This window comes from Sturnira hondurensis, unplaced genomic scaffold, assembly GCF_014824575.4.
Source record: "Sturnira hondurensis isolate 20B ecotype Veracruz unplaced genomic scaffold, ASM1482457v3 Scaffold0005279, whole genome shotgun sequence".
Lineage (NCBI taxonomy): Eukaryota > Metazoa > Chordata > Mammalia > Chiroptera > Phyllostomidae > Sturnira > Sturnira hondurensis.
In genome coordinates, this window is record NW_028077910.1 from 18,427,049 (window position 1) to 18,452,577 (window position 25,529).

Here is a 25,529-nt window from a genome sequence, read left to right on the forward strand (position 1 = left end):
AATTCATTTCTAGCAAATAAAATTTATAAACTATATTTATCCCCAAGTAAAGAAATGTACAGATAATTGGTATACTGAAAGGCCAAAACTAAAATTGAATGTGTATGACAATTTATGCTTAATTTTTGATACATAAAACTGCTTTAAAGACTGCAAGGTTCTTGGCACTGTATGTATTTCAAGCCCCTCATTATGCAAGTGAGAAAAATTAGGCACAGAGTTAAAAAAAATGACTTGAATTTGGGAGGCATAATTGCTTTGCATAATTGACAAGAAGTAAATGAAGATAGTTTTTAAATTCACAGTAGTGAGGTTGAATACACTTCCCTAACTTTATTTGCTATGTATATTCAATTGTTGTTTATATCTACTGCCTTAACCATGGAATTTTGTTTTGTTTTGTTTTCACTTAGCCAAGAGACGAGGCTTTGAATTCAATATATCATTTGAACGAAGTTATGGAATTTATAAAATAGCACATGAAGATTACTATGATGATGATGGGAATTCCACATCCTATCACAATCTCATGAACTATGAGTGCAAAACTACAAAAGACTCTCAGAGAGGCACTCGTAACATCCTCAATGCCATAAAAGTGGAAATCAGCACCACCCCCTCTCTGGACAGCTCCGCGTTAAAAGGCATTAACAAAAGCACCAACACGGACAGCCCAGAGGCCAAAGAAGACTCCCACAATGAAAAGGGTGTTGATCCACTGCTCTTTAAAAAATCAGAAGGTGACACTCACTATGAAGAAACTACCTTTTTGGAAGGGCCAGAAAGAAGACTTTCTCATGAGGAGAGTCAGAAACCAGAGCTTTCAGACTGGGAATGGTGTAGGAGTAAATCAGAAAGAACCCCACGGCAGGTACAGTAAAGATTGTCGTTCGTGTGAAATTAAAGTGAAACCAATTATGATAGGCATGAAAAAATTATTGGCTGCTTATTCAATTCAATCAAGTCTTAGGCTAATTACACTTGCCTCAATTAATTCCTACAATACTACATTTAATTTCAAGATTTTTTAAAAATTAGTTTTACATTTTCACTCAAAAATCTATATATTTGGGGATTGGCAGAGTTAAATAGGCTCTTTGACAATTATAGGTCAAGCAATCTGTCTAAATTCAGACCAGACCCTTAGAACTTGTTTCAAATTAGTTGACTTGTAGGTTTTAATTTTCCTTTACCCTAAAAGTATTCCACAAGTCCCCAAGAGATGATTTCTTTTTTCTAACATAAAGGCAAATATTTATACAATTAGAGGTGAGGAGGGTAGTCCTGCTGTACCTATGAGAGACATCTTGCCTGTTAACTGTGCTGGAACTAGTCCCTCTACTATTCAGCACTGAGATAAAGACCTGTTCCAGAATACACCCAAGTGAGACTTTGTAAGCCCTGCCGAATATTCCATTTCTTTAAGGATGAAAGAAAGTTTTCATAATTTTTTAAAATGCATTTATTTTTTTATATTTTTAAATATTTTATTTATTTATTTTCAGAGAGAGGGGAAGGGAAGGAGAGAGGGAGAGAAATATCAATGTGTGGTTGCCTCTCATGTGTCCCCCACTGGGAACTGGCCTGCAACCCAGGCATGTGCCCTGACTGGGAATCGAACCGCGATCGGTGGTTCGCAGGCCCGTGCTCAATCCACTGAGCTACACCAGCCAGGGCGAAAGTTTTCATAATTTTTAAAAATATTTTACTTATTTATTTTTAGAGAGAGGGTACAGAAGGGAGCTAGGAAGAGAAACATCAATGTGTGGTTGCCTCTCACATGCGCCCCCCACTGGGGACCTGGCCCGCAACCCAGGCATGTGCCCTGACTGGGAATCAAACTGGCAACCCTTTGGTTTGCAGGCTGGCACTCAATCCATTGAGCCAAACCAGCCAGGGCAAGTTTTCACGATTTCTATAAAAGTGAAAGAATTTGTACATTAATCACATCCCATTTTCTCTCAGATTCTGACCTGCCTAGAATCATGAGAGATACTTTTTATCTTATTGAAATTGTCATGTGTTATTGATATAAGATTGTTCTTTGCTCCAAACCTTCATATCTGGGAATTAAATTTTTGCTTGCTTTTTGCACTATTGATTTGCTAGCAAGAGAAGCATTTTCCTACATGATTTAATACAACTCAAAGTCCATTTGCATCTAGACTCTGGAATCAAAACCGTAATTCTAGAAATATCTGCTAGAAATAATGCATTCACTATATGGCCATATAATAATACCAACTAAATTAAATGGTTTAGGAATATATGGAAAATGGTAAAACCATTTAAAAATAGCTTGGAGATGATTTTCACAGAAGTCTGAGCAGTGTTTGCTTTCAGAAAGATAATAATCAAAAAAGGATATGTGGGGGTACCCTGGGGCGCTGGCAATAGTTCACTTTCTCATCTTATAGTGATTATAGCTTTCCGTATGGTGTATCTCTCCTTAATGCTCTCTTAAATGTTTCACAGTTTTAAAGAAGTTCAAAATAAAGTTTGACCACATGATTTTGATGAGCCCCATCATGTCCTCTGTTTGCCTCTTGGGTCCGTCCAGACCACACTGTTACTCTTTCCCTTGCTGTTAACTTAGTGGAACATGGTTAGCCAGTCTTTACCTTCTTTCTCATCTCAGCTCACTAAATACTGTTACTTTCCTCAGTTTCACTTACAGCAGCCCATAGCCTTTTAATTACATAAAAGCCAGAGTCAAACAAAATATGCAAGTTGTCTTTCCTCCTTCACTCTATGAGCTATGCTTCTCTTGCAGGAGTGTCTAACCCATGGCCCATGGGCCACATGCAGCCCAGGATGGCTGTGAAGGTGGCCTAACACAAAATCATAAGTGTGCTTAAAACACTATGAAATTTTTTTTATGGTTACATGTCACAATGTATTTAATGTGTGGCCTAAGACGACCCTTCTTCTTCTAGCCTGGCCCAGAGACGCCAAAAGGTTGGACACCCCTGTACGCATCTTAAGATCACATTCACTCACTCAGCAGCCATTGTACTGCTGGTGTTTTTAACATCAGCTATCACCCTTAAAGCCCTTTTGTTCATGCTGCTGCTTAGCCATTTTGTACATTAGTGGTCTGTTCTTTGGACCCAATTATATCTCTGTTCATTTTCTCTTGTTCTGGTTAGCCCATTTTTCCATTTCTTTCAATAGCCTTTTCTAATATGACTGAAAATGGTTTTCGATGCTAATTCTAAGATCTGACTTGTAGAATGTCTTCCCAAATGTGTATCACTCATGGTTTAATAAGTCGCCCTTTATATTTGTATCTAACTGTTGACTTTAAATGCGCAGCAAGACAAGGCTAAAGACAGAGGCCTGCTCTGCACTGTTAGAGACAAGTCCCCTGTTCATTTTTACTTAAAAATACCTTTAAAATTTTTGTTTCAATAGTTATTAATCTTTCTAGTTGCCTTTGCAATCAATATATTTTCCTCCATTTGTTAGTATGGTTATCATTAGGATATAATGAGATGTTTTGATGAAATACTAAAATATTCTAATGCATTTAATTTATTAGCTGTTAATTAGTTTATATAGTCAATACATATTATTCATAGGAACAATATAGATATAAAAATGCAAGTTCCCTGCCTTCACAGCCCAGTGCAGAAAGTAGACTCTCAAAGATACCTCTTAAAAGGTGTACTTTCCCTGAGGACAGCACATAGAACATAAACAATGTACTCTTAGACCATAGAAGATAGAATGATAAGGCCAACAGCCAAGAGGAAGAAAGGAATTGGTCTAATTAGACATGGTCTTAGTGAACTCACACTGTGTCATCATCTTAAAACTGCTTTTTCTTGGTTCTCAAACTTTCATCAGTGGATCTTAGAACCTTTCCAGGAATAGATGTAAATATCATTTGCCTACTATATTGACTTTACTTTTTCCCACTTGAAAAATGAGAAATATTTGTGTATTTCCAGTGTTCAATTTCCCATGAGCTTAAAGGTCTTCAACCATGTGTACAGAGCAACTTGTCCTCATTACTGGAGTGCAACTCTTTTGAGAAAGAAATCTTGAACTCTCTGGCAGTAGTAAGGTTCTCTTTTATTATTTCTTGTTTTAAATTAAATTGTACTTCCTTTATCCTCACAAGCATTTCCTTTATTTTTATTAGATTTATTGGATGACATTGGTTAATAAGCTTGTACAGGTTTCAAGGGTACAAGTCTGGGATACATCATCTGTGTATTGCAGTGTGTGCCCATCACCTGAAGTCAAATCTTCTCCCACAACCACATATTCACCCCCCTTTGTCCTTTACTGTGTTCCCCAGCTCTCTTCCCTCTGATAACCACCATACTATGAGTTTTGTTTGTTTTTCTTGTCTGTTCATGTGTTGCTTTCAGTTTTATATCCCACATATGGGTGAAATGATATAGTACTTGAGGTTTTCCCAACTGACTTAGCATGACAGTCTCAAGATCCATCTATGTTGTCACAAATAACACTATTTTATCTTTTCTTATGACTGAGTAGTACTCCATTATATATATATATACCACATTTTTTAAATCCAATCATATACTGAAGGACATTTTGGTTGTTTCCATGTGTTGGCCACTGTAAATAATGCTGCAATGAATATAGGGTGCATATCTTTGCAAATAAATGGTTTAAAATTTGCAGGGGGAGATACCCAGAAGAGAGGTTACTGAGTTATATGGTAGCTCTATTCTTAGTTTTTTAAAGAATCTCAGTACTTTCTTTATAGTGAGTATACCAGTTTACATTCCCACCAGCAGTGAATGAAGTTTCCTTTTTCTCTACAACACTTATTACCTGTCCAACACTTACTACCTGTCCAACACTCATTACCTGTCTTGTTGATAATAGCTATTCTAACAGGTATGAAATAGTATCTCCTTGTACTTTTGATCTGCATTTCCCTAACAGCAAATAAAGTTGAATATCTTTGCAGTTATCTGTTGTCCATTTGTTCAGGTCCTCTGCCCAGTTTTTAATTGGATTTTCTGTTTGGTGTTGAGCTATATAAGACCTTTATATATTCTAAGGTTTTTTTTACAAAGGGCACATGAGGAAATTAGAACTGAGGATATCTACTTTTCTGCATCCTTCCCTGACTTCATGATGTTTGCTGTAAGCAATAGCTGCCCTTTTCCTTCATCTTCTGATCTGAACATGTTTCCAAAGACCCTCTTTGATGCCCTTACTATTTCCATAAGCCACAGATCATTATCTTAATTTAGCCTTCCTCATACCAGTGATTCTCTCTTTGGCAATGAGTCATTTGTTCTATAGATCCCCGTTAAGCCTGACCTGACCTATACTGAATTACAGGATACAATATTTTTTTCTTCCTTAGCTTCATTACTTACATTTATATAGCCAGGATTATAGCCTTGGCACTCATATCTGTCTTTTTTTTCACATTTTTCCTTTGAAAGTTTAAAAGTGTATACTTTATCTAATTTCCCTTCCAGATAGTATGGATTCTAGAAATGGTCATTTTTTTTTCCTTATGTGTCCAACTTTTCCAATTTTGCCAGTCATTTCTCCTTATTGTTCAGAATTAGATTCTAAGAAACTGTTCCCTTTTACCACCTATACTTTCTGTGAGATGAAAGTGTTAGCAAAGCAAGGCAAAAATATGCTAAACAGTCTACTTTGTAGTGAAATATACCTTCAAGCAGAGTAACTAGAAAACACTGCCTTGCGTCTCGGCAAACACAGATTCTGCCTTAATGACTAGATCTAGATCCAAGAGCCATCTTTCCTATCTCCTAAGCCATGATTTAGAAATCTAATTTCAGTCCACTGACACCATCTGCAAAACTAGGAAAGTTTTGAAACAGCTAGTAAATTAATAGCACTTACTAACAAGTCACCGATTGATAATAGTCACCAATTTTAAGCAGTTATAAAATAAAAGGAAAAAATGTTTAAGAGTTTTAGAAAATAGCGTTTTTTTAAATTTTGTCCTTGAAGGTACTTCTTGAGCCAACCCGCCCCTTCCGCCCATGAATCATAAAGCTATAAGTGGTAAAACCAGGACTGAAGCACATTTATCATCCTGTGAAACAGCAAAATTTCTATAGCATTTTAGGGTCAAAATCCAATAAATATCTTACCAATGTCTATATATTGGGAGTACATATTACCCTGAACAAAATGATATTCAAAACCCTTTGTTTTAATAGTAGATTATGATGTATTTTCATTCTAGTCTCTTACGGCATGTTGCGATTGGAGCTTGAGTTTTGGAAACAGGTAGGCCGGAGTTCAGTCTCGCCTCTACTTTTTTGTACCCTTGTATCCTCATTGATAATATGGGGAAATAATAAGACTGGTATTGTGAAGACTAGATAAGATAATGCATATCAAATACTTATTTCGGTGTACAGTGCATAATACACTGCATTTGAGAGTCTTAGTCATTTACCCATTATTTATTCTTTCAATCTATGCTAAGGTGCCAGGCACTATGCTCAGTGTTGGTGGTAGATAGAGCAGTTAAAAAAGCAGACATTCTGTCATTATAAATTTAATTCATAACACAGAAGAGAAAAAAAATAAATGAGTATGTAATAAGTAGAGGGTATTTGTGTGTCAAACTGGAAACCTACTGAAGACTTAGCAAAGTACCAGATATTTAAACTGACACCAAAGAACAAACAGAATTTAGACATGCAAAATAAAAAGAAAACACATTCAGTAAAAGATCTGCCAGGCTTCAAAGTCTATCTTCTTTGTATAATTCCTTCATCTCTACAATCTTATAATAAAAAAGAAGAAAGATAAACAGACAATATAGATTCATTTCTCCAAGTTTACTCAATATCTTGAAATTTCTCTTAAAGATATTTAAAATTACTTATGAAGAACTTATCAACTGAATTTAACTTAATTTCATGATCTTAGGAAGATGGTTTTACACCTTCTGATTCATTGCAGTAAAAATGTGGCAGGAATCACCCAGAAATAATGTCACCTAATTCAATAGCATATAGAGCCATATCCTCGGGGGAGGCTCCACGGTTTTATACAGGAGCATTGGGATGACGATCTTGTAGAAGAGACATCCAGAGAATTTATCTTAAAATGGAGTTTAACTCACTGGTTTCCATTAAAAAGCAGACTCCAGTGACTTCAGAAGCACCAAGGAAAAGCACTGGGGAGGACGTGAAGCCCCTCCCCTAGACGGCCCATGGGGCACAGCCACTACATGTCACATGAAATATCATCTAAGTCAGGTAATGCAACCTCTCTGGCCCTTAGTAAGCTAATAGGACTGCTATGTGTATTCAACATTGTAATGTAAATGATTTCAAATATATAAAACCATTTACGCATGTACACAATATTAAAATATAAAAGCAAGCAGAGAAAACTTCAGATATGTATGTCACATAGTAGGGATTCTAATACACTGTTGAATTAATGAACAAATGTCAGTGAAAGCAATTGTGTATTTCAACCTGGAGTGTGGAGACGACTTAGGTATTTGTAATAGTTATTTTTCTTCTGTTTGGTAAAAAGAACTCAGATGTCAGATGGCAAGAATTTCTTTTTTTATTTTAATTGTTGTTCAAGTACAGTTTTCTGCCCTTTACCACCATCCCAGCCCACCTCCCCCAACCCTCCCCTCCTCCCTCCCACCTCCACCTGCTCTTGTTATTGTCTATGTGTCCTTTATACTAGTTCCTTCAAACCCTTCCCTCTTCCCCTGAAATTCCCTCCCCTCTCCCCTCTGGTCACTGTCAGCCTGTTCTGAATTTCAGTGCTTTTGGTTATATTTTGCTTGTTTGTTTGTTTTGTTGATCAGATTTCTGTTAAAGGTGAGATCATATGGTATTAGTCTTTCACCACCTGGCTTATTTCACTTAGCATAATGCTTTCCAGTTTCATCCATGCTGTCACAAAGGGTAGGAGCTCCGTCTTTCTTTCTGCTGCAGATGGCAAGAATTTCTTAGTAGTGACACAAAGGGATCTCAGGCCAAATACTTCCAACCATCATACCTGGGTGAATGGACCATCTATCTCTAAGCCAGAGGGAAGCTGCCAACAATTCTGAAAACACTCTACAAGAATTTTGATTCCCATGCAGAGAGTTAAATTCTAGAAGGGATTTGGGTTTAAGACAAAATTCAGAGTAATTAGAAAGGGAGAGTCCAAGACTAGTCTGAGAACAAAGGTGATAGTTATTACACTAAATGATGATTGACAGTTTTAAACAATTTTGGTAAAACATTAGTTCTAACTGATTTTTCTTATCTTTAAAATATTAACCTTATAGTAGTATTTATTCACTTTTCAGCATTGCTTTAGGCTCCACATTAAGATGAGAACTATAGTTTTGTACAAGGGTGAGAAAAAAATCATCGTTGTCTGAATCTTTGACAAGATATTCACATTATGGATACAAGCTTTGACATATACTTAGTCAGCCAGATATTTGGAGGAGTATATCTTATGAAGGAAAATATCCTAAATCCAGCCAGTTGTTCTCAACCTTTCTGAATCTAACAATTCCATGAAGTACCTGAAAAAGATACCAGTACCCAGACCCCACTTCAGACCAGCCAAAGGAGGGTCTCAGCTGGTTGTCTCTAGTGTTTGACACTTTCTAAATCAATGATTCCAATGAGAAACTTTGGGTGAGCACTACTAATCTGAAATTTATAAACCAAAATTGTAAAGTAATAAGAAAGTTTGCCCCACTTGTAATTACATCCCTTCCTCCACCTTTTATTTTTATCCTGGAGTCCCGTTCAGCTCTATGACAGAGATGAGACATCATTTCACACTTTAATCTGAACAAATAGGGAAAGCTAAGCAGGGGTGACTTGATCCGTTCCTCTGCCTGCCAACTCAATCAAGTGATAATAGCTGTGAGCATCACTGAACAAACGGTATGGCTTCCTCTGAGTCAGTTCCCACATTGGTGAGTAATGGCTACTTTTAATTATTTAAGACCCAATAGCATATATGGAAATAGTTGGTCTTTTGAACTTGTCATTTCAGCCAAATTTCAGTTTTAGTAATTATAATCTGCTTACCTCATTTTCCCATGATGTTTCAATGTTGCCTTTTCTTTTTTAGAAAAATTACACTCAAAGCTTCCCACTCTCAGCTGTGTATATTTGGAAAACATAATGGTTTCAATTCAGATACAAATAGAAATAACCATTCTAAATGACCCATTTTTTAGTTTAGGATAAAAGGCCATACAAATAAGCAAGAAAAATATCAGAGATTAATGAAATTGATACAACTCTACTAGCTCCACAAAACAACCCACTTTCCCAATGAGTCTTTACTTCAAAGAGTAAATGTCCTTTCCTTTTAAAACCTTCGAAAATGTCTGAATCAGAAGGAAGACGGTGCTTTAATCATTATTGCAATTATTATTTGTGCAGCAGGTAGCCATGTGTAAAATACTTTCACATATATTGCTTAATCTCAACCTCCCTCTAGACAGTAATGGAAGATGTTTTCATTTGCTTTGAGAAACAAGTGAAATGAAATGAGACTAATACTCCACTGGTGTGCATGTATACCTAGGATTTTATGTAGGTATATAAAACTACATAAGTTAATTATAAATGTTACTGATATAAAAGACATGTAGCACACGATTTACAAATAATGTTAAAATAGACATTACTTTTTATTGTAAATTCCATATAGCCACTTGATTCTCACAGAATGCTTTCATTGATTTTGGCAAATTCTTAAATTCATAGCCAACCTACAGTTGCAACTGGCAAATAGATATAGTTCTGATATGAATGCTGGTTAATATTTTTACACATTAATGAGTAAGATGAAAAGGAAACAACAAAGACGTACTATGCTGTCTACAGCAGTTCACCTTGCAGAGGGTTTGGGGGAGGAGAGCACACTTCAGCACGCAGAGGCATGGAGAGTCCAGGGACTTTGCATATTCATTTGGGTATAAAATTTCTGTTCAAAATACACAGTGATAGGTATTGTTTATATATATATTCAATTACACTTTTAAAAATGTAGCGTTTTAATGCTAAGGTTCTGAGTATGCATAATCCCAGGGTTCTGTCAGGTATTTCTTTTAAAGGGAGAAAGAGAAAAGTACACTTCAATCCTTCTTCTAAAAGAAAAAGTGAATTTATGACAGATGAACAGGAGGTAAATATATAAATTGTTATATACTTTAAAAATATTGACTCTCATCCTGACCAGTATGGCCTCATTGGGCAACAGGTCGCAAAGTGAAAGGCTGCCAGTTCGATTCCCAGTCAGAGCACACACCTAGGTTGTGGGTTTGGTTCCTGTTCAGGGCTCATGTGAGAGGCAACCGATTAATGTTTCTCACATTGGTGTTTCTCTCCTTTTTCTCTCCTTGCCCTCTCTCTAAAAAATAATTAATCAATTAATTATGAAACAAAATCAAATATTTACTATTCAGACAATCTTAATTAATTATAAAATTGCCTTTGCAAGAACAATTATAAATTAATATTTTAGATGACAAATCTTAGTGTTAGTTCCATGAGGATTCAATGTGCATTGGCTGTGTCTCCTTTTTTGTTTCTAGTCCTGTGATTTCTTCAGCAACGTGTTTCATAGGGATTTCTTACCCACCTAGAATGCAGTCTCTCTAAGGCAAGCTGTAGGTGGACTCAACCGGTGATAGATGGTCTCTCCTGAGAACCGGATGACTGTTGTCTTAAGGAGCTGGTTTGCATGACAAAGCACCTCCCTGTGCAGTCAGGGAGATTAATGCAGGTTCAACTGTGGAATTCTGATCTCTTTTAAAATGTCTGCACAAACAGCCCCCTTCCTGTGATCAGCAGTCCCATCCCTAAACAGCACCCCTCCCTCCTGTGATCAGCAGTCCCATCCCTAAACAGCACCCCTCCCTCCTCCCTCCCCTGAGGATTTCCTGGGGGTCTAGTCTGAATCTTTTCGGTGGGAACTGGCCAGGCTGCGTCTGTGTGGTTGTGAACAGGGCAGACAGGTGTTCTTGGGTCTGCCGACACAGTGTCTACCTCTTCGCAGCTGTGTTAAGTTTTAACTGTGGGCCTCCGGAGGCAGAGCCAAGTGCTCCACAGCTGGCACTTCCTTCTGCTCTGTGACTATCGTTTGACCTCTTTTTGACCCTCAGTTTCCTCAACTGAGAGGGAATAAAAATAGTCACCTCACAGGGCATTAAGGTGAAACAAACTGAAACAATGAAGCATCTTTCAAATGTTATTCATTTATTATTCATTAAATATGTATTTATTCATGTATTCATTCAACTAATATTTGTTAAGAACCATTAGTCATTCCTCCTTATCTGCACCAAAAAGTCAGAAAGTTACAGAAGTTTGTGAAAGTTACTGCATCGGAGAACTTTAGATTTATGTCTGTCCCTCAACCAGTTCCTAAGGGCATAGTCCCTGTGAAGACGTGATGGGCCACGAACACAAAAAGGGGCTGCCCTAAAATTACACAGCCGGTAAGCTATCCGGTCAAGTTCTGCCCAGAATGTTGGACTCCTGGGTTCTCTTTTGCCTCTCTTCTTGCCCTGTCCACTCCACCCAGTAGCTGCAAGAGGACCAGGCAGTCATTGAGAGGGGGCAGTGATTGGTTTATCGAAATTTTACGGAGAACAAATAGCTGATTCATTGAATTTTTATGAGTTAGGACCCAAGTGTGTCATACTTACAGGAAAAGTTCTTCTTCCAAGTTTCAAGTTTCTTAGTACTCACCACTAGTGCACAAAACGTTGATGCCTTCTCTGGATTTTCCATCTCCCAGAGGTTCCTGGAATAACCTCCAAAGTCATCAGCCTTTCCCTGCCCTGTAGCAGGAATACTTCAAGTTTCTTTTCAGTAAATAACTTCTCTACCTAACCACCCGTAAACCCCAAATCTCTAGACACAGCCTGACCCACGCACAACCCCTAAGCTCTGATATGTGCTATATACTTACATCCTTTGAGAAACACACTTATACCCTTCAAGATATACTATTTCTCAAAACACAGGCATGCATACAACCATAATAACAAAACCACTAATATGCATTTGAGGTTGTAGGTTATATACATGTCTATTTGGTGGAAGCCCACAGGAGAAGTGGGCGGAAGAGAAGGTGAAGGAGAGTCAGAAATGATTTACATATCATCCCTCTACTGCACAGGAGAAGTGCTGTAACTATTCTATAATTACACTATGGCTAAACAGAGTAGTCATTTTGGTGATGGAATTCCAAGCATCAAACTAGGTTAGCTCTACCCTGACACACAGGAGTAGTTATACTTGCAAGCCCCTAGAACCCTGGATGATTTTCTTGCTCTTGGGCAGAATTTGGACTCCAGCTCTGACTATGGGACTGATTATGTGAGCCTGGTCGGGCTCTTTGCCATTGTTTTCTCACCTGAAAAATGAGCCATTCAAGAAAAATAGAAAATTTGGAACAAGTAACCCTTAGGTCTTTTCCAGCCTTAAGATACTATGATCTATAATTCCTTCATGCATTGCACTGCCCCAGAATTTGACTTCATAAAGCTTCTCTGTCCAGAGTATTAAGAATTTTCTCTATGACAGCTACATAAATCCAGCTTTTAGATTCCATGGCCTAACCTATATAATTGCCTCAGTTGGTATTTCTTATTATATGTTTATTTTCTTTCCTCCCCAGCGATCAGGTGCAGCTGTAGCACCTCTGTCTCTCAAGCATATGCCTGTGCATTACAGGACCCTTGAGTACTGGGGAATTTGCCACACAGAGTATTGATTAGAACTCGGCCATGAGAAAAGCCTATGTGAGTGGCCAAGAGTTTTCCAGAGTCCACAGATAACTATACCTGGTCAACAAGCAGTTTTCAACCCTTCAGGGTGTCCAGTACTATACTCCATATTCACTGCCATGCATTGAAAAAAAAAAACAATTGAAAATGCCACTCCTTTCTAAGAAAAGAAATCTGCATAAAAGCAGGTACTTACAGCCTCAGCCAAACCCTGTTTGCATCATCTCCTATCTTGGAACCACCCATGACTTAGAGGAGCAGATGTGATAGCCTGTGGTCGGAGACGGTGTAAAGGTGGCCTGCTTCAAGTCACGTGCCCGTTTTCAAAGTTTCCACTTCCCTCAGTTCTACAGCTGAGTCAACTAATTCCATATTCTGCAGATCCAGCCGCACTATTTATTTTCAGAGCAATTGGGTTTTAGGAGGCTATAAATAAGTAGCCTCAGGTCCAATGTCTCCATTCATTCAGGCTTATTATAGCATCTCTTTCTCTGCAGGCTGGCACCAGCTCCCGGGCACAGGCGCCGTGTCCTGGGCTGCCCTCACTATGATCTAAGCTACATTTTCTACTCTTTCTAGATCTTAACACCCCATCTCAGTCCTAATCCTACCACCCAATTAGAGAGTCCACATAGAAGCCACAGCAATTCACCAACCGTCAGTTTCCTGAAGGGGCAATTTCCTGAATAATTCATTCACTGAATTTAATAAAAGTATCAGCATAACAACAATGTGTTTTAAGAAAAATTTAAAAAATACATTAAATTAGTTTGGATATATTATTATTGAGGATATGTTTAAAAATATGTTTTACCCAAATAGTACCAAGACTATATTCTTCTTGAATATATTAATATGAATACTCTTTTTATGAATCTACTAGTGAACTTAATGAACCTTATGACTCTCAGCATTTACTAAATTGTTAAACATATTAATTGAATATACTTGAGAGAACTACTTCTCTTGTATGAGGTTTTTATAAGTGGTAAGTGTGATCAAAGAGCCACATGACAAATCGATCTATTAAGAAATTGGCTTTTTGCAAAACGATTTTGGCAAAGGGACCTAGAGCCAGATGGGTGCTCCAGGACCCCTAGATGGGCACCATGTCTGGGATTCCATGAACAGGTCTCCCATACCAATGGGCAGCGTCTCTGGATTTCTGGGTACTTCCCACCCCACCCACCCCTGGCTGAGCTCCGCTACCTGTGGTCCCGGGTCTTTTTTTTAATCATTTTTAAAATTTAATTATTGTTCAAGTACAGTTTTCTGTCTCTTACTCCCATGCCAGCCCAGCCCACCAGTGGCCCCGGGTGTTGACTGGACAATGCCTCGTCCCGATGTAGCAGGGCCTTAACAGTGACGGAAATGCTGTTGCCGACTATCCTGTCTCACCCAAGTGGGGCCGTATAGGGCTGAGACTTAGCCGCTCCCCTCCCTTCTCCTCCCGGCTGGGCCTTTCAGAGACTCTGTTCTTTAAATTTCCCTAGTCTCTCATAAAATGCTGGAGTTCTACGGGAACTCGAAAACTGACAGGGAAATACGTAGCTCCCAATCTAGAAATAAGTTTTCCTATTTTTAGCAGAATTACCTGTGCTGGGAGATTTCTTATTGTTAGGCGTATGACAGAAGTAGTTGGGCAGCAAAATAAGCAATTATGGCATTAATTTGATTCGTTTGAATTAGAATAATATTTCACCTTACTCCCTCATAAAAGCAAGTGCATATTCCTAAGAAATTTGTGGCAGGAATTAATCATGACTTTTAAGAAAAATAGTGCATCTCACGGAACATAATTCTGAGTGCTATAACTTAACAACATATGAATTCCCTGCCTTTGCATAAATGGTTTCAAATCATTACCTTTATTTCTTTGATTAGATCTTAGTAAGTTCTTATACATTGCAAATTCTGTTTTACCTCTTAGTTCCTTACCCGACCCGACCAAATATAATGACTTTGTATTAAATATTTTACAGCAATTAACCATTTCTGGTATGGTAGAGGACATTTCAGAATAATAACTGGTTATAAAAAACGTGAAGACCAACAGAACTTAATTAACTTGAAAATATGGTAACTCAAACAATAAAACCCTATTTTGTTGGCACTGATAAATAGCACATGAAAATATGCTCAATATCATTAGACAAATTCAAATTAAAACCACAGTAAGATACCACTACACACCTACTAAACTGGCTGCAATCAAGAGGATAGACATTAATAAGTGTAGGCAGAGATGTAGAGAAACTGGAACATTGCTGATAGAATGTAAAATTGTATACCCCCTTTGGAAGAGAGTTTGGTGGTTTCCAAAAGTGTTAAACATAAACTTATACAGCCCAGCAATTCCAGCTCTAGGACTATACCCAAGAGAAATGGAAGCACATGTTCCTGAAGCACTATTCACAATGGCCAAAAAACAAAAACAAAAACAAAAAACAAACAAACCTGCAAACTGTACAAAAAGTAGAGAGTGAATAAAAGATGTGGTGATATACCCATACAATGGGATGCTATTCAGCAATAAAAAGGAATGAACTACCAAAACATATTACCACATCTAAAAACTTCAAAAACGTTATGAAAAGTGACAGAAGCCATATTACATGGTTCCATTTATGTGGAATGTTCGTAAGATTTAAGTCTATACAGACAGAAAGGAGATCAGTGGTTTTCCAGGGGTGGGAGCCAGAGCAGGGGTTAACTGAAAATGAGCATGAGAAAATGTTTTTTGGGGGCAGGGGATGACAGAAATGTCCTAAAACTGGATTGTGGCAATGGCTGCGCAAATCTACATTTACCAGAAGTCATTGCACTCTACATTTACAGTGTGTGAGTTCAGCAGTATATAAATCATACTCGAATAAACCTGTTTGTAAAAACAAATAAAATAATTGCAGAGCAGAGCACAAAGGTGTTCTAGCCCAGAGCACACTACTCACGTTGGCTTACACTGATATGCTTTACAAATTACAAAATAAATCCTTTACCTAAAATCTCTCTTTCCTTTTAATACTTTAGTCTTGTTCAAAAACCACGCTTGCTGTAATATTTGATAGCAGTTCTGTATTAAAGTTCAGTTTGCAGCACAGTAGTTGTTCTGCAGGGAAGAGTTGAAAGTAGTGTTTGGCTTGAAGTTGAAATAGATTTAGCATTAAGTTTCTTAAGTATATACCTGCAAAACTACATAAACACTGTGTTCTTCAATATTTGCAAATGATTAGTAGTTTTTTTACAGAGTTACCAAGAAACTACATTTGTTACTTTAAAACTGTGAGTGGACTTACGTTATAATAATTATTTTTGAAATAGAACAAGCCTTTTGCCCACTGTATTCAGCACTGTATTCTTTTGAGTGGAGAAACCTATTCTAAATAAAAAATGCATGTACAGTCTATTAAAAAACATATCGTCAAATATTCATCAAACAATTTTACAACACATTACTTCACACTCTACAATTATGTTCCACTACCAATTCACATCTTTTGACTTTCTAAATAGCTGCCACAATTTCCTAACTATTTCTACCCTATATATTTTACTGATTGTTATCTTCATTGGATTTTTTAAAATTCAGGACTATCAATGCTTAAAGCTTATAATAAGAGTTAACATTTATCAAAACAGACACTCTTCTAAATACTTTGCATATGTTTTACTTCCTTCTCACCTTATTTCATTTAATTCTCAAAATAACCCTATGAAGTGGGCACTATTGTTACCCCTCTGTTACATTAAGGAAACTGATGCACAGAGAAGTTCCCTAAGGCCATCTATATCTAAGGTGGTACAACCAAGATGTGATGCCCAGGCCCAACCACCTAGCCACTTAGCTGAATGGCCCCTTTAGGAGCATTTCAAGAAAGAGAGCCCATATGCATGTCTCATCTTCTCTCTTTTTTACTACAGTAGCCTTATTGCCTTGTGTATTTTTAGATAAAACTCTAAAACAGGGATACTTTGTAAAGTATACATTGTTCCTTCCCTCCAGCTTCCCCAAGACAAACCACGAAATGTGTGCACACGTTATGTGAATTTGCCATCTATTCCTTCAAAATAACATTTGCTTAGTATTAATCATTGAGAAAATTTATAACATCACCTACATACAATATAAACACGCACACTCAGTTAGACATTGTTTATGTTACTTCATGGTAGAGCTTTGAATTTAATCCTAATAACTAATCTCTTTACACACTTTTCTCCATCCTGACACATATAAGGAAAAAGATCTTGAAGAGGAAGAATTGATCTATAAAACATAACACTACAATAGACACATTTTCAGAAGCTTTGATTGCAGCAGAAGAAATGAGTCTCTTAAGAAAATTGGAGGCCTGACTAGATGACTTTTTTACAGACAACAAGATGGATATTGTAAGAACTGCCTCTTCCAATAATTAAATGTTTGAATAATTGAGAAGCAAATTATAAAAGCAGAAAGTTACTTTATACTTTTCACAATCAGGATTATAAACATATACCCAATTTCCATAATTTTTGTTTAGACTGCCACTATGGATTATGAGTTATGAGAATATATAAAAAGAGTGATGATCATTTTCAGTATTAAGATCCATGTACCATGTTAAAAATTAACATTCTTACACAGCTAGTCCTCTGGTAAAAATAATGTCTTAGTTTGAAATTGACAAAATAGCCTAAAGGTGGTTTTGACAGAAACTTGTACAGATTTAATCATTATAAAGGTGCCGTGTAGGGAGCACTGATGGTGATGCTGAACTGAATTCCATGGGGAGAAAAAAACTTCTTAAAAAGATGAAAGTCATACAAAAAATACATTTATACAATGTAATATTTTGGCATGGAACAATTGAAGACAAAATGTTCTCAAATCATTTATTAATTTGTAAGGTAATATCTCCTACATAACATGAATAAAATTGCATATAAACACAGATGTTTTACCTCCACCACAAAAACGAAAGGAAGGAAACAATGTTAAAAAGTGACTGTTGGGTGGACATTTGGATTAAAATTTCATATGGAATATTTCCTAAGGAGCAGAGGATATTTGAATTCCTAGGAACAGAACAAACCTCTCTGTAAAGCTGTTATATAGCCAGTTCTAAATACTTGTCTTTGCTAAAACTGTACCACACCCTGTAAGACGCTGGAGGCTAACCAGAGTGAACAAGTCCATTAAGTGCTGTCGCAGCAGCATTCCCTTGGAAATGCCGGGTGGTTTGTTGGAATGCCAATGAACTTGCTCATCCCATTCTAAGAGCCTCTCTGAGGACTGAAGCTGCATTTCCAATGATGGCATCATAAAAGTAAGAGATAAGTCAACAACTAACTGCTTTTCCATCTTTCCTAGCTTCCTAAGATCTGCTGAGAATTGTTTCTTCTACTAAAGCATGCCCCCTGGACTGTATACGCCAAACAAGTTTAACATGTCAGTGTACCTCTCCTTTGCTATTAAAAATATTAGGATATTCACTTTTGTACATTTTGACCAAACCTGGTTTGAGTCTGGAACACCCTTCATTCATGGGTGTTCTGAGGAACTAAAGCCCTCACAGCCAATCACTGGCTATTTGGGGACCCTTCCAGAATGTTAAGACTTGTAGGAGCCATTTTGACCACGTGGACAACCTCTCAAAGAGCTAGTATTTTTTAAACTCGTCAAACAACTCTAATCACCCCCGAAGTTATTTTCTATGGCAGTTTTTCCCACTCTTCTATAAAATATATAAAGTTGTTTCTTCCTTTTTCATTCATTTGATAAGTGTTTATTAAGGGAGTGCTAAACACCAAACACTTTTAGGCACTAAGAATGTAGCAATGAATAAACATCTACTTCTCTTCCTGGAGTATTGTTGCTACCTGAAATCCCATCCCGCACATCAAACTGGTGCAGAGAGTAAAAGTGCAGATGCCTAAAACAGAGTCCAGAGAGAAGGAGAAAGGGATAAAGAATTCTAGAGCCAAGCCATATACATTCTCTTTAGCCTTTGATATGCAAGAAGGAGGAAGTCAGGATAAACTCTCTCTTGTTCTCATCATGTCTATTTCTAAGATATACAGGGACCATATTTCTTTGAGCAACAACAAGAAATCTGATTATTGATTCTGACAAACACAAACACATATGACAAGAAAGAATTTTATAAACTGGGAAAATCCCAGCCTTTTTGATCAAAGTGTTTGGCAATCACTGATGAAGGCTCACAGACTTATTTTAAAATATCATGGGCCTCTTTTAAAATTTCCCAAGGGCTTCTCCACATGGCTTTCATCAGCCACTTGTCCCTGTGTTGGCACCTAAGAGGAAATGGCATAGATATGCATCTTTTCGTCCAAGGATCAATGAACTTCTCAGTCTTTATCCTACTTGACACCTCAATAGCACATGAAACTCTTGTATCTCACTTCTATGCTTTCCTTGATTTCCATTACATTTTACATTTCTTAGTATTTTCCCACCTCTTTTGGCTCACACTTCTGGGCTCCTTTATGATCTACTGTATCTCTGCTCATTCCTTAAACATCTACGTTCTTTGGGGTCCACTTCTCATTTTGCACTCTCCTGATTCAATTCCTTCTCAAATATATACCTAAACATATACTTCAGGTCAAATCTCCCCTGAGCCCCAGCCTCTAATATCCAACCTCTTGCTGAATTTCTCCAGTTGGACAAGCAACAGGCACCTCAATTTTGGCTTTCCAACATCGAACCCTTGATCTTCTTTGGACCCCACCATCCCATCCCTCCAAAGCTATTTCTCTGTGTTCCATCTCTCTGGAGATAATAACACCATCACCCATGCAGTTGCTGAAACCAAGTACTTGGTCAAGATCCTTGACTCCTCTTTTCCTAACATCACTCAACATCAAATCAGTCACCAGATCTTACAACTTAAATATGTCTTGCTGTTCCCATGTCTCACCATAGCCATTGTTTCCCTCCTCATTTAAATCAGCATTCCCTCTCAACGGCCTTTTTTCTGGTCCCCCTGCTTCCAGGTTTGAACTTCACCAATCTGTTTTACTGCCCAGAATAAATTTACAAAGATGTATTTTTTTGTCATGTCAACCCCCTGTTTGAAATATTTTGGTGGTTCTCTCCTCATTCAGGAAAAAGTTGAAAATCTTTAATGTGATTTAAGTGATTGGTTTCTGTGGCTTCACCTTTCTTTAACTTCTTGCTTATATTATGTGTTGGTTTTGGGTGGATAGAGAGCTCAGTGGTTAGACAATCATATACTTTACATAGGGTTTCCCGCAGTATTTCCAGTACCCCAATTGGCACCACACACAGTTATCATAGTATTATTGACTATATTTCCTAAGCTTTACTTATTTACATGTGACTATTTTGTAGCTACCAATTTGTGCTTCTTGGTCTCTTCACTCTTTCACTCAGTGCCCCAAGCTTCCCCTCTCCCTCTGGAAACCACCAGTTCTCTCTCTGTATCTATGAGTCTGTCTCAGTTTTGATTGTTCATTTATATTATTCTTTAGATTCCATGTATGAGTGAAATCATATGTTTTTTCTGTCTTTCTTTTACTGACTTATTTCACTTAGCATAATACCCTCTAGGTCGATCCATGTTGTCACAAATGGTAAGAGTTCATTCTTTTTTTTTTTTTTATGGCCATGATCTATTTTTAATCTTTTGAGGAAACTCCATTATGCTTTCCATACTGGCTGTACCAATCTGGATTCCCACCAACAGTACACTAGGGTTCCCTTTTTGCCACATCCTCTCCAAAACTTGTCATTTATTGATTTAATGATGATAACCATTTTGACAGGTGTGAGGTCATATCTTATTGTGGTTTTAATTTGCATTTCTCTGACAATTAGTAAGATTGAACATCTTTTCATGTGTCTATTGGCCTTCTGTATTTCCTTTTTGAAGAAGTGTCTATTTAGATCCACTGCCCATCTTTTAATTGAATTGTTTGGAGTTCTTTCAGTTAAGTTTTTATAAATTTTGGATATTAACACCTTACATATCTTAGATATATCATTGCAAATATATTCTCCTATTTAATAAGTTGTCTCTTTGTTTTTTGTTTTCTGATAGTTGCCATTACTGTTCATGAACTTTTAGTATGATGTAATCCCCTTCTCTTCAACCTGCTCCTGAACTCTTTGCTCCAGTTCTTTTAACTATTAACACTCTTTCTTTAAATATGACATGTTTTTTTCTTTCCACCAGATCTTTACCTCCTGTCTATTCAAGTTCCTCTCAGAGGATTCTTCAAAGATTATCGAGTGTGATCTCATGTCTAATGGCTTTTCCAGTGTTTTCTCTAAATAAGCCTGATATTCCTGCTGTGATTTCTAAACAGTGACCCTTGAAACAAGTGCACATACAGGAGGCATTCTTTAAGGATATTTTTTTAAAGTCTAAAAATCATGAATAGAAAATTAGGTATAAACATAAATATTATTTAGAACAAGAAAAGAAATCACAATGAATGCAATGGTGCCTTGAAGATTTGGACATCTTTTTTTTAAGATCTCTTTAGACCTCACACTGACTTAGATATGCTTTCTGACTGCAACCTGGCTTCCCCTCCTTGTTCACAACACTACAACTTCCAACAGTAACCGAACTTAGACTAGTCCATGCTTGGGAGTGGCTCTCAACTTTTGACTTCTTGATAAGTTTTTTCCACCCAAGGTTTTGGTATTTTTAAATAGTTTGAACTGTTCCAACTAATGCAAAGGTACGTTTGCTTTTTCAGCTGTAATTCTCACTAAGCTTGGGAAATTAAGAAATATGGGCACATACAATAGCAAGATATTTCTTACTATCCTTTCCTGAGATGTTCAGTAGATTAACCAGGAAATGATGTACTCTGTGTGAGATCACAGCTCTATCTTTATTTTCTGATATCTTCTAAGTCAGGGGTTCCCAAATCTAGCTACAAACAAGAATCATCTGGAAATCTCTGTGCAAATATAAATAATTGGTTTCCAATTCTAAACCTGAGTGAGAATCTCCCACACACAGTGAGAACAAAAAATCTGTATTTTTAATGAAATTTTCTGGTGATTCTTATGTGGTCAGTTCAGCACCAATCTAAGACTGTCATTTGGAAACAACTGATCTCAAGAACTAAAGAAGTTGGGTTGTAGGCCTGACACATTAAAAAACAAATGGTCTTAATCAGTGGATTTAATTTTCTTCAAACATGTTCATAATATAGAAAATCAGTTTTTCTAGGAAACTAAATGCCCTATTGCACATTCCCAGAACTATCACACTAGAACAGCCAACTTAGTCTGAAACCTTAATAATTATTAACAAGAAAGAGGAAAAAACATCATGCACTGGCCATGATGTTTTTTAATATTTTTTAAAAAAGATTTTGGAGCATCATCAATTTTCACTCCGTGAAGTTACAACATGCATTTTGCACATGATTACCCTATCCAGTACACAAATAACTAATGTAAATTAAAAACAAAATCCAGAAAAACTTAAATGTCAGTATCTTAATAATTCCATGAATTAAAAAACACTGTCAGGCAGGTTACAAGACTGTAAATTTTATTCTTGATTTTGCTACACATGTGTTTATTATTCTCTCCCCAGTCACATATACCATTTTACTCTCACAGAACTCATTTTCCCTGAAGGCAAGTAGTTAGTTTCCAAAGCGTGTGCATATGAGTCATGTTCTGTGTGTAAATGCATCATTAGCATTCTCCTTTTATAAGATTCAAAAATATCACTGTGATTTTTAGTTAATTTTTTCTAAAAATCTTTTATAATAATATTTGCAAAAGAACTGCTCTAGTATTTTCTGTGTGGGATGGGAAGATTTTGGAGACCTTGCCTTCTAAATCAATCTTAGAAAACAATTTCCACATGTCATGTTCTATTGCTTTGTAAGTAGTGAGAAGAAAGAAAATTTAAATGTGAGAAGGAAGAACAAAGCAGTCTTTTTAAACTCCTTTGAGTTTAAGATTTGAAAATTTACTTGGTATTTTCTTCAAAAGAGAAATGAATTGCATTAGGTTTTGTCTTAAGAATAATGACTTTATTGTTTTTACAAAAATAACACATATCTGTTATTTTTGAAGTTCAAGCAATACAGAAAATAACAAAGGAAGAAAGAGACAAATAATATAAAATTATACTACCCAGACAGAATGATAGCTCTCTATGAAAATATACAGAGAGAAAGATGGATAGTTAGATGGGTAGAAGGAAGGAAGGAAGAAAAAACACTTTATTATCCCAATCCCTGAAATAGTGTCTGGCTTATATTAGGTGATCAATAAAAAGAGTGAGTGAATAAATTACACTGTACAATTTTTTTCAGGATCCATACTGCCCAAATTAGAATCTCATTTCTACCACTTAGCATCTCTCTGGCATTGAAAAAGGTACTTAAAATCCCTATATTTTTTAGAGAGATTTTAGTTATATCTTTATATTTTAGTTATCTTATCAATAAAATAGGGATGATAATAATAATCACCTCAAAGACATTGTTAAGTGAAGTTAGATTGTGTGTATGTGTGCACATGCGCATGCACAATGCCTACTAGTAGAATTTGGTGCCTCTGCCGAGATTCATGTTGAAGTGCCAGCAGTTTTACTCATCATTGCTTCTGTCAACACAGTGCAAATGGAAAATAAAGCCTCGGTATTATTATGAAAATACTTTTGACAATATAGATCCCCTTATTTTGAGAACCAGTGCTTCAGATTACCTCTTGCCAAAATGGAGTCTACGTGCCAGAATTTTTGGATATTTTCAAGTCATCTTCTTCCTGTACAACGGCTTATGGAAGTGGGTGAATCTTATGTTTCTTTTTGTAGCACTACTTTTAGAAGATTATGCATGAGGCTGAGCGCTCTCTTTATTTGGTAGCTGTTTGAATCCATGGCTGACTTTTTCCCCCCTTCATTTTATTACTGAATGAGAGAGATTATGTGGTTGAATTATATTCTACCACCTTAATCCATAAGTGTGTTTGGGTTTTCAAATTAATTAAAAATCGCTGTCTGCTTTTTCTTTTTTTTTTACTATTAAGTTTGGGTTTTTTCTTCCATCAAATGAGATTTTGTACTTAGGGAAGCAGAAACAGGATGGCTGTTATGGGACAAGAAACTCCCTTAGAATTGTAGGCAAAGCTGGGAAAGTGAGGTCTGAATGAAAAGTTGGAGGGCCAGAGGTGAGGGTACTAATTGGTGAACTTGAGAAGCCAAGTATGTCTAGCCCCCAAAGTAGAAATATGAAGGGGGAATTTGTGTAGACATCTATGGAAAACTGTTGCCTCTGAAGAAACCACAACCTCTCTGGGTCCAGAGCCAAGCATCTGGGTGTAGATCAAGGCCACCATTGGCCCACAATACCAGGAGTCGGGAAGAAAAGCTAGATGAGGCGCTGAGAGGGAGATGACAAGATAGCACCTGCCAGGTACCTCCTATTCTATCTCTGAATCTGCCTGTGAAAGAGTTTCAGGTAGTTATGGCCACTAACTTGTTTCCACCTTTCAAGTATTGAGCAAGTCCCTGTCCTGATTGATTCTAACCAGGAAGCATACAAGGAAGGGGATTCTGAAGAATGTATTGCCCAGCTTGGCTATGCTCACTAAACACCAACAGTTTCTAATGGCATGTATTGTCTTCTTTAAAAGGTATAAATATTAAGTTTTTCAAATAATTTTCTAGATAAAAAGTATAAAAGAAAACTAGAGAATTTTGCCTCTACTTCACAAAAAACTAACTTTGCAAAAAATTAGAAGAAAATATCATTGATTTACATAGCTAATAATATCCATATGGGCTATCTAGAGTTGAATAATTTTTTTCCAAAAAGGATTAAAATTCTTAAAATTATATAGGATAACATTATAACATACAACATTAACATATAGCTATAGAACATTATATAGGATAATTATATAAGGATAACATGGAAATTATCCTTAATTTTCTATAACCTAGTATGTTTGATGCATATTCTTCAGATGGTATTTTAATTGCAAAAATTAGGTGGTTGTTTTTATAATCAGGGAAATTTAACTATAAACTATTATGCATGCACATATAATATATACACAAACTCATATATACTCACATTGCAAGATTCTATGCAAGACTCTATTACTTATAGATGTGTTCAATAGACATTTTCTGTGATTAAAGATTTAAATTAGAACTATAAGCATCTTTGAATTCTCCATACAGGTTTCTTTCTAAACATTGGTTATAAACTGCTTCACTTTTTTTCTTAATTTTTTATCTTTCTACCACAAACATTTTCATTGTACAGAGCACATGGTTGCTTAGATTTCATGTATTTTGAAAGCATAACAACTGTTCATCAGCAACAATTCTTTATTGATTAAAGAGGAGGGGTTCTCAGATTTCCAATCAAGATGGTGGCATAGGCAGACATGGCTCACCTCCTCCCACAACCACATCAAAGTTACAAGTAGAATATGGAACAACCATCACTCAAAACCATCAGAAATCAAGTTGATAAAGTCTGACAACTATGGAATTAAAAAAACCATATCCATCTAGACTGGAAGGAGAGGCAAAGACACAGAATGGGCTGGTTGCTCACCCACATGTGGTAGGTAAAAATTTGGGAGAGAGATCCCAGGAACAAGGAGTCCCAGCACTATACCAGGACTTTAACACCAGGAAGATAAGTCCCTATAACTTCCGGTTGCAAAAACTAGTGGGGGTTGAGTTGGTAGAAGAAACTTCTGGAGTCCCAAGTAGTTCACCTTTAAAAACTC

The 25,529-nt window shown here is 36.7% G+C and overlaps 1 protein-coding gene across 1 annotated transcript in view; it reads left to right on the forward strand.

The window, feature by feature from the left end:
* The window catches only part of GPR149 (G protein-coupled receptor 149), a 42,895-nt gene that overhangs the window by 6,092 nt on the left and 11,274 nt on the right, over positions 1–25,529 (forward strand). The window contains exon 3 of the mRNA XM_037046715.1: positions 414–871. Coding sequence (XP_036902610.1) covers positions 414–871 — 458 coding nt within the window. The remainder of the gene's footprint in view (positions 1–413; positions 872–25,529) is intronic.